At 39.4% G+C, this 10,612-nt stretch overlaps 1 protein-coding gene and 2 long non-coding RNA genes across 4 annotated transcripts in view; 2 read left to right on the top strand and 1 right to left on the bottom strand.

Annotated features, from left to right (window-relative positions):
• Positions 1–10,612, top strand: part of LOC147754600 (uncharacterized) — an 82,659-nt gene that overhangs the window by 35,803 nt on the left and 36,244 nt on the right.
• The window catches only part of LOC111254262 (uncharacterized), a 30,532-nt gene that overhangs the window by 2,235 nt on the left and 17,685 nt on the right, over positions 1–10,612 (bottom strand). The window contains exons 3-6 of one of the 2 annotated variants that reach the window (XR_015316367.1): positions 6,616–6,711; positions 5,422–5,520; positions 4,595–4,825; positions 4,033–4,375 (exon numbers count right to left, since the gene is read on the bottom strand). This is a non-coding gene — a long non-coding RNA (uncharacterized LOC111254262). Of the gene's footprint in view, positions 1–4,032; positions 4,376–4,594; positions 4,826–5,421; positions 5,521–6,615; positions 6,712–10,612 lie in introns of those variants that run through there. The other variant, XR_015316366.1, reaches the window with a different exon arrangement.
• Positions 809–6,307, top strand: LOC147754601 (uncharacterized). 2 transcript variants are annotated; one of them, XM_086974019.1, is made up of 4 exons: positions 809–1,912; positions 2,375–2,600; positions 3,056–3,148; positions 4,660–6,307. In XM_086974019.1, exons 2-4 carry the CDS (start codon positions 2,472–2,474, stop codon positions 4,807–4,809), a joined length of 372 nt encoding a protein of 123 aa, XP_086830145.1. In that variant the 5' UTR covers positions 809–1,912; positions 2,375–2,471; the 3' UTR covers positions 4,810–6,307. The 2 variants fall into 2 exon arrangements, with proteins under 2 accessions (XP_086830145.1, XP_086830146.1); XM_086974020.1 differs by lacking the exon at positions 809–1,912 and having other exon boundaries at positions 1,919–2,600.

Genomic DNA, 10,612 nt, shown 5'->3' with positions numbered 1-10,612 from the left:
CTGTTAGCACCAGCAGGGTAATTTTAGTAACAAGTACAATAGTGTGTGTATATATCATTCAAGTTTTACAATCAAACTAATAGTACTAAACGTGTTCAAGCTAGTTTTCTTCGCTGCATATATAAAATTAATAAACCCTTCGCCCCATAAAGACTCCGAAAGGATTACACAGGGGGTCAGCAGCACCTGGCAGTCATAACGTAGTAGCCACTGGAAGAGTTTATGATTGTAACAACTTCCATAGTCTCTAACTAATGAGCTTGTGCTATCAACGACACAAGTAGCATTGAAAGAGTCATCAGGGACGCCCCTTTTAAAGCTTATCGGTTTTTATGTTTGAAGATCTATGCCAATTATCGTGTAGTCCATACTAGTGCTTTTAATAATAACGCCAATAGTTTATTTAGTTCTGTTCCGCGCTGCTTATTTACAGAGGACGAGAAAAGAGTGGACGAACACGCTAGTTTTCGATTAATAATACAGTAGGACACAAATTCAAATAGAACAGACCTTCGGATCCAAATGAATAGACCTTAAAGATGGCTCAAGGCGAACGAGCGTAATGGATATAATCCGATAGAAGAAAAACCCGTGCTGGTTTCGTTATTATGCGCCGTACTATACAACCATAAGACAGGGATCTTGTAGTGTGCGATAATACTAGTAATATGTTCTTTCAACTAATTTCTCCGAATGAAAATGGCTTTAGTGCATAAAGTGTACCAAACTCCGTTAAAGCATAATTCAACTTTAACGTTTTAGGCCGAACGTGAACTAACAACGACGTAGACAGTCCCTTCCCAAGGGACCAGTTTCAAACGCTCATTCATAATTTACCGATTTAGTTTATTTATCATAACTGATCCCTGGTAAAATTTTTGCTCAAGGCCATTGTTAGAGCTCATAGCGCAAGATAATTGCACTATAATCATCGCATAACAAACTTGATGTAGTTCAGAAGCTACAATTACCTTACATTTCTATACTATAGAACAGTCCTTCCTTATTCATACTTTTCGTAGATATTACCTGACTCAGTATTACTGTGTTTACAGTTTAGTGCAAGAACATCCTTAGTGCAAGAAAAGGATCCAGCAGACAGCAGGACACGTGCAGGTTTAGCCAAATGAAAAATAAATCTTAATTCTTAGAGTAGGACTTGTGGAACACATATATAGCGTGTTCCCCAAGCTTGGCGCTTTATCTTATGCATTGTCATGCCCATGTTGGTATTATCCAGTGACGGCCAGGTGGTTCGAAGTGGCCTCTCGGCACCGTCTAACGTATGCATGTAAGCGACAACGCTATTGATTTTTTTTACCCATTTTCTAGCTAAAAACTTTCTTATTCGAGTGTTTAGTTTACATAGAGTGACGACATGAAACGCCATTATTATTGCCATTATCATCATCTACGGTTGACGGCACGAAGAGCGACGTCATGCGAACGCACGAAAGAATAGCTGACAGTCACTAACTGGCATCCAACGGCCCAATCTGTCGCCGCCGTACAGATTATGCGAGACGCAACAAACACCTTCCTCAACCTGATCAACTCATATTATCGTATACGAACGAACGGTCCAAGTAGCTAACCGTGGCCATGTTACATATTAATTAAACCCTTGGTGATTTTTTCCTCTATATCTATACACACAGTTTGCTCGACGAAGAATGCCCTGGCGACGTGCCAAGTCGACAAATGAACATTCGGTAGGCGAACACACCAAATGTCAGAGGCAGTCTGCACGCGTCGTCTGCAAGCGTACTTCAATCTTCAACGCGTATTTATCTATCTACCATCATAGTTATCTGTAGAAGAGTAAATGCGTATTTGTCTGCTCGGTTACTGGTCAGTTCGTTGTGGAAAAACGTCTACGGCAAATAGTCGGCTGCATTACCAGAGATGAGAGGTTGTTGCTGTCGTTTTTCTGAATAGTGGATATTTTTTCTGACTCGTGTTTATCTATATATTAGTACATGAACAGGTTGAATTGAGGTGTGTTGTCCTTGGAATTAGGAACATTAGGACAAACAAGCGACGAATATACCTCTGCCGCATGACTTATACTGGGCGGCCTAGCCTTAGGCCATTCAAATGAAAATTTGCCCTTGCTTACCTGTTGAAGCATGATGAATCGCATATTAATACCCTGACACTGATGGGATCTTGAAGAAGCTTATGAAATTTATACTTGTTTAAACCTATCTGTTCGTTTAGCGGTACCGGTACAGAAGCTAAATGTTTTTGTGCCAATCCGGGCCTACATAGAAAACTTGTGAAGATACCTCTCTCTTCCCCTATATATCATAATTCGAAAAGTTACATTTCGCGTTATTAACAGTATATGTCCTTGTTTGTCAACCAATACTAGTGACACCTGCGACGTTGTAACACGTCTATCCCCATTCACCAACAGTGAAAAGGGTCTACACATTAGAAGCCTTAATTATGATAATTTCCGGTTGTTAATGGTGTTTCATCCCAGTAAACGTGCAAATCAACCTGCCGCTAATTTGACTGCATTCACTCAACCTCGTCATTTTCTCTCCCTCGTGCCACCCCATGCATCCACCATTTTGACAAGGTCTTTATTTAAGGTAGGACAACGCTGGAAGAGATACGCGGCTGTAGATTGGCCAGAAGAAACGGGGCTTTTTATCTCCACTCTTTAGGTAACTATTACTACTGGACAAACCGGACTGAAAGTACAGAATGTCGTTATTGATTCTTAGTCGATATTAGATTTAACATACTACAATTGCATGGTAGATTTTTTCTGATACCATCAATCATTGGTGGTCGCTAGGGTGGTAAATCGCTGCTAGCGGGGTCTGATGAAATTTTTTTGCTAGAATTATTATGATTATTGCCGTTGCTTTGTTTTTTTTTTTTGTCATCTGCATGCAGATGTGTACCTGGTCGATTCTTCGTGTCTAATCAACCACGAAATTAGTTTTCCCACTTAAATTTCTAATCTAGTTCCCTTTAATACTGACATAGTTGTTGTTTGTGTTTGGCGTTATTGTCCTTCTGCCGGTGTGAATATAAATAGATTGGACTAGATATGTATAGCGCACTTCGGTCGCTGGGTGGGCAGTCCGCCCATGTAGGGTTAACTTGGACGCTTGATGGAACGCGTCGTAAGGTAAGTAAGTAGTAGTAGTTGTTGTTGTTGATTAGTGGTAGGAACAGGCTCGAAACTAAGCGGAACAGATAAACAATCTCGGTCGTTTACTCGTCAGTGTTCGAGCCCAGAACCGTTTTGTGGCTACATTCCGATTGTTTGTTTATCTGTTACCAATCAAAATTCTCTTACTCTTATGGCTACGGCTGTCGCTAACTTTATCAGTGCAGTAAGCAATTATCAACAAAGTAATAATCATCATCGGAGCCAGGTCAAAATAGGCCCGTACCGAACGAATAGATAAATACTTATGCAAGCACAGAAAGATACCATACAATATTGCACTTATGTATGTAAAGGTAAGGTGGCATTACATTTGAAGGTGCCGTGATATATGTTTATTATATTATAATCAACAGTGCCTGTATGGATAGTATATCAGGTGTTTTTAGCAGACGACATACAGCTGGAATCAGCGGCTCTTTCAGCTACAGGCCACAGTGTCGCTTTTAATTCAGTCATTTACTGGCCTGTTAAAATACATCGGACAAGCCAACATTTGCAGTAACTGTAAAGTAGAATGTGCGGATACGCACCGGAACCGTGGTGGATATACTAGCGGCCGATAAAACACTGTTAACGTGCGAGTTCGCTAAGATTGTACCGCGTTTACCCGCTGGAAACATGTAATTATGTATGCGCAAGAGCGGAATCAGGAGTGGTATCTTTTCAATAATACCTTAGAATTTTTCTCCTGAACTATCTATTGTCAAACATTGCTCCTATTACAATACGTCATTTGAACTGCTGGTTTTTAAAAAACATTTTATCAGGCTCATTATTTCTAAGGTGGTAGCCATTTATCAAACTATATGGGCGTGTAGGTCGTCTCCTTCTGTCCAAAAGCAGATGGTCGCCTTAGCCATTAAGCGGAACAATAACTCGATCCGCCCAACACGAATATAAAATCAAGGAAGAGATTCGGTACTAATCAACTATCACCGGTGCCAACCCATTTCTCCAATATCCTAGATTTGGCTTATTGTTATCATCATCGTAAGACGATTGTGTAATCACAACGTGGCTGGCAGATGCTCGTCCATAGGAATTGAGCTATACTGTTATCGTTATATATCAATCACGATTGACTTGTCCTGCTTTCATTGTCTGCGTAGTATATGACGCTGTTATCCGTCACGGTCCAATATTGCTTCGTTCACACGTATGTATTTACAACAACTAATAGTCCTTCAGTAGAAAAAAAATATAGTAAAGGACTGATTATTAGTAAAACAGGAACACGACACAGTAGCACATATGCTACAATAGCGCCGCTCACATGTCATATGTAGGAAGAGTATATAAAACAGAAGGCTATTATTAAGTGTCTGGTCTCGTAAGCACCACAAAATGCTACTATGGAGCTAAAGTAACTGGCATTTGGGAAGTAACAGTGCTGTCTTTTACCTGCTAATATTTCTGCCTGACGCGTAATCGACGTATCGCGTAATTCGTATCGGCTCGTCCTATAGCGCTGCCAGTGTCCTACAGGAGAAAACAGTATCCGGCATTCGCTTACTTGTTCGATTAGACATCCGGTTGATAATTACCGATTGAGACCTGACAAGGAGGACACAAGTTCCGTCCGCTATAGCAGGAAAGCTGGGCCAGTAACCCAGTGAGTGACATCGACGACATCTGTAATTGATGCTAACATATTAGTTGAGGTTACACAATTGTAGGTTAGCAAACGTGTAAACAAACATGTATCTATGTATTGTACATAGGCGACAACTAATGATAAATAATATTTGTAAAAGAGAAACTGTATTGCGAGTGTCTGCCTGTGATATGGAGCCCCATATAGTCGAAAGTATACGTGTCATCTTAACAAGCTGCTTGGGGAAAGGACTTGTTTAATATTAGGAGAGTTAGCAAAAATCGCAAATAATTTACTTGGTAAGCAGCTGAGAAAACAGAAACACAATATTCGTCTAAGAATACAGATCTCGCCCGTCCAGTTCTATATGGCTTGCGTATATCGTATACGATCACAGGACGGAATTCAGTTTTTCTTGATTGATAAAATTAGCAATAGTAATGATTTGCCGTGTAACCACAAATCTTTAAATTATCGGCGTGAGCACGTATGTGCTATACCAGCTCATTGGTCCTAATAGGATGACTCCATATTGCAAAAGGCAATAGCACTTAGAACAAAACGTAACGGGTGGCGCTCTTTAGGTCAAGTCAAGGGTAGCTAGTGGTTATGTTTCACAGTGTTTAGATCGTACCTGTTTTTTTCTCCGCAACCTTAGATTTGTTAGGTCGCTGTGTAAAAGGTCAGCTATGTTGAATCACTACAGGTATCGGCGTCTTTGTTCCTAGTTCGTCTGTAACAATTAAGCAGCCGCTATTAGTTTTTTATCATAGACTCTGAATTTGTAAATTACGCAGTTGTTGTCATCGGCCCCTCGTTGCTCATTGTAGGTGTGAAGCGACAAAATGCAGTTGACATGCATTGGTCAAATGACTCATCAATACGGTCCTTTCTGTATGCTATAATGTAATTTATCTGATGAAAGACAAAATTCGAAACTCTGACTCAATTTCGCAAACGAGCTCTTTTCGGTTGTCCTCCGAAGTGGCGCCAATTTTCGTCTGTGTATGATGGTACCGTACCCTCAACTGCCCAAAGTTCAAATCGCGATACCGGCGGTGACCGCTAAACGACATATCATATTGTAAAAGGACGAGAAACACACAAGATATAATAACACGAAACCATACTCGACAAGTGCCTTCTGTAGTCGTCGACGCGCGTAGATTAAACTATCGAGCATCGTTTTTTACTGTTGTACAAGGTTGATGAGTTTCGGCCCGAATTCCGTTTGTCTATCTATAGTCGCCACCGAAAAATATTTGATTGCCTCTGACCAAATCTGACAGTGATTTCTGCTAGCTTTCATACGCACAATATAGTGCCTATAAATTTACAATATAATCATATGTATTAGCTGGTAGGCAAGGCCATTCTCACAGATCGCTTAATATCTATGTATGTTAATATTTCCCTTCTAAAACATGGTTGATGAAAGCACAGAGGCACAAGCTGATTATACATAACATGATGAAATGATACTATATAAATGTATCAGAATAAAAACATTTCTAATTTAATATCTTCAAACATCATAGGATCCTATGTAAATATAAAAAGTTTTTTTTAATTTAAGATCGTGCATATGACCAGCGCTTTACTATTTATTGCTGCGCTACCGTAGCTATCTATTTTGATTGATTTACGAAACATGGCCAGTATGAATTGGGCGCAATATGCTGGTCGTTTTGTCATAACGGGCACGTGTTTATTTTTGGTGCAAGAAAAAAGCCAGTTATTTTTTATTATAGCGGAGACAGGAGTTTTGTTTCCGCAATATGAACAGAGAGCAGCTATCGTTCAGTGTCTTTGCTTGCATGTAACTTACCATGTCTAAAATCGACGGTCTATGCGGGGGCCAATCATTATACTCTTCACGCAAAGCTTTCCATACGTCGATACAGAATATTCGTTAGGAACCTTGCTGGAAGGGTAGCAACGAGCATAAGAAACCATTAAAAAAAAAAATTAAAAATTACTATGTAAATAATAGTGGTTGTTTTTGAAATGGAATCATATGTTAGCTACAAACGCTACCCTTTTTCCTGATTTTCCGTGGCCCCCTACACCTTTTGCGTTCATAAACCTGCCGATTTTCGAGTCTAGGACTAGTGTCAGCTCAAGATGTAACTCCGCTGGGTTTTTTTTTCATGTGGCCCGCTTGCGTAATGCCTCGAAATGTCTTTACTTATCAGTTTCCTTTCACTGACAGTTATTATGAGAAAAGGGTACTCACGATTTCAGAAATTACATTTTGACAAACAGCTGTTCAGAGTCCTAGTTAGAATAGTGACCCGAGTCAATAGCAATTACAGTGAATAAATGCATAGAGAGGAAAAAAAGTACTATAAACTAAACATATACATAGCTACCCTGCATAGTTAAAAACAGTATTGAGATCTCTCCTTCGAAGATTAAACTAAATTTTTCTTTTTATCTTAAATAAGAAATAACCAGTCTTTCTTCTGTACCAGCGAAACTACTATTCGTAGGCAAGATTTATTTACCTTATAGTTACCAAATAATCAACTTCCTCTAAAACAGCATTTCTTTCTGCTCCCAAAAAAGAAACTGTAATGAAAAGAGTAACGAAGTGGCCGAAGTAGAAATTCGTTCGATTGAAAGAACGAAGACCCGACACGTGAAGCTTGCGACTGTGACTCGGCACATAGCAACGGAACGTAGTGTGGGTATGAGACAATAAAGAGCTCTTTGGTCGATCGTCTAAATCAAGTGAGTCACTAGTGGTTCACCAGCAACTGTGGAGAGATTCGAGCGTTTATTATAGCAGATGACAGCCACGTTCTGTACTATACGCCAATACACGATACATACAGACGCGTGTAGTAGCAACGACACCAGCGTTTATGGATGCCTATGACTTTGCTTCGAGTGAGGAAGAACGCGTTCTACGGGCTACATATGTAATATTTATTTGTTTTACAGGTAAGATTCAAGCGACCAGGACAGTGTTGTTTTGGTTTCAGTGGACCTTGTGTCACACTGTTCTATATTATATTTGGGAATGTACTCTGAAACATTTTTACCAAAAGGGCATTTTTTCATAGCAATATTTGTTCTTCATGACCTGTTTTGCTTGTCTAGATGTGCAACTAATGCTAAGCTGACTTAGCAATATCAAAAACATAATTTGTCAATTTTTTTTTTATCATATATTAGTAACATCTGTTAATGGTTTTCTTTAGGATTTTATAGAATGATAACAAATAAAGACAATTAATATATTCTTGTCTCTTTTCTTTTTAACTATTTAAGGAATCTAGAGCTTCATGTACGTGTCGTTTAGAAATATGTACCGTCGCCACTATGAAGAGTGACAGAAATAACTTAGGACTCACGGACACTAAGATACCGGTATAGTTGTTGTTAAGCTATATATAGAATATTATGGGCATAAGGTCACACAGTTAGCTCATGAAAAGACAAATATTTTGAACGAGGAATAAAAATATAAAGCATGTGTTGTGGTAAAGTACAAAAATGCATAGGTATATTGGTTTTACTGGCTATAATGTCAAATACGTCCGCTGTGCTTCAAGCAAAATGATCAACTTGCATTTTTTTAATAGATTAGAAAATATTTTCTGTCAGTCTGGTTTACTTTTTCTGTGGCTTTTCGATACATCGCATCGAAGATGATTCGTCCGCACTTATTTACATTAAAGGTACTTTAGGATGAATTGATTTGTAAATGATCTAATGTCGAAAATCAACACTTAGTCATCAAGCTTTTTTATTCGAAGACCGCAGCGCTATTTCATGACAGATTTGGGATGCCTTATGCGAAAACAGTCGACGTGAATTGTGCAAACGTCTCAAGGATGAAGATCGGAGTATTGAAGGCCAACAAGAAGGTGGCCTGATGTTGAGACCCGAAGGACAAAAACGCATAGTAGCAATTAAGGAGACTTTTGGGAAACGAAGGCAGAGCTTGTTGTTTAGGGGCTTCGCTGGTCAAAACTGACTTATGAGCTGTTGGCAGTCGAAAGGACGACATTTAATTACCTGGTGATAATGCCATACCTTATCATCACGTCCCAGTAACGTTTTGGATCGGGCAGGGGAGTATCCATCGTTGACTTTAACCCGCCCATCTTTTCTGTATATGTCTGTCTGATCACGGGGTTTTCCATGACTTGCCAAAAGGGCAGCCCCTAGATAAGCCTGTGCCACTATCGACTTACCTTAAAAAGCCGCAGATAAACAAATTACATATAGGAAGGCGAATGGTGGGTGTCTAATTGTCCAAAATCAGCCAGAGAGCTGGATGGAGAAGTGTAACACATATTGAAAAAAAATCATCACGCAGGCCAAACAATTTATCATTAGAGTTAAACAAGTTATTCAATTTCTAAGTCCACCGGATTCGTGTGTTAATTGATGGTTGCTGATTGTGTGACATTAGTTAGGCTTATACGGCTGATAGTGTCTACTTGTACTTCTGGCACTTTGAAACCCTAAAAGTGTTTTTTTTTCTTTTAAATCGAGAAATACCCAACGTACTTGAACTTCCCAGCTGAGCATTAGCAATGCTGGGAAGATTCTCTTGTAAAACAGCGAGTCTTTAATATCAGCCGTCTTCTCCTGGAGATTTGAGCATTGACAAATCAGTCATGTCTGCTAGAAACGGTTGTGATCACTTTACTTTTAGCCTTACCAGGTGTAGTCTATGCATACCAGGCTGTAAGCCCTTCGTTGAACTCAATATAGTTGGATTTGTTCTCTCCTGATTTATCACCTTATGCTATCCAAATGAAATATATTAGATTTCCCTTTATAGTTCCGAAATTCCTGGTTTGATGAACAAAATGAAACTGGCTTATAAATGCATAAAGACATAAAATATGTCACTGCAGGAGTACTACCGCTACCGTTACCATAAAACATAATCGAGAGACTCAGACATCACTGACTAGGTAGTCCAAGAAGTTGGGAATGGGAGAATTTGCCTCCTGTGAAAGTGAACTGTTATTTCTACTAATAAAGTATATACCGTGAATAGTTTTTATTTATATAACGTTAACGACGTCGACCACAAGAAGAAAGGCTTCGTGTCATTTAATGGCTAGTAAATATAGGGTGTTTATATTCTTCTTTCGGCAACGATGATAAGTGTCCTGTGCGTTACGATAATCTAAGTGGTTAACGTGTACGAATTAAGTAAATACGTTGATTGAGTATTTGCGTGTATTGACGTCCGCCTGTAACAGGAGCGGAATGGTCTTGGACAAGTTGACATTTGGACACTGAATGCATAATTCGCATCAATTTACGTCCCACTAATGGCTGCTACGTAACTCCCAAATGATAGTCTCTCTAATTATTGATACGTTGTACTATCCAAGACTGTTATTATGCGAAAATAATTGGGGTCATGTCTATCTGTAGCAGAAAGCTATTGGGTTGTTCACTAAATGTAGGAGTCACTGGATCGGTGTGGCCTTCGATGGCCATCTCATTTTGCATTCGCCGATTGGGCCTCCTCTCACCGTCAGCTTTATTGGATATGTGCACATACTGCTACTAGTTTATCCACACGAGTTTGTAGAAGGGTTGACCTTTTGCCAACCCTAGTACCATCCTCTTCACCATGGATTAGCTGTTACGATGTTCTGCGTTATCGGGCCGATACGAAAACTGGTTGATTTCAGGAGTGACTAACGGGAAGGGTAGTACGGACCGTATGGACGTGGCAAGTATCAACGCTTTCCTTAATTTCGACTATAATCTATAGAAGTCTCTTTAAAGAAACTTTATTATTATATGGGTTATATATGTGTATACTTAACGCGACTCAAGCTTCG

This window comes from Varroa destructor, unplaced genomic scaffold, assembly GCF_002443255.2.
Source record: "Varroa destructor unplaced genomic scaffold, Vdes_3.0 BEIS01000007.1, whole genome shotgun sequence".
NCBI lineage: Eukaryota > Metazoa > Arthropoda > Arachnida > Mesostigmata > Varroidae > Varroa > Varroa destructor.
This window is presented reverse-complemented; position numbering and strand designations above follow the sequence as displayed.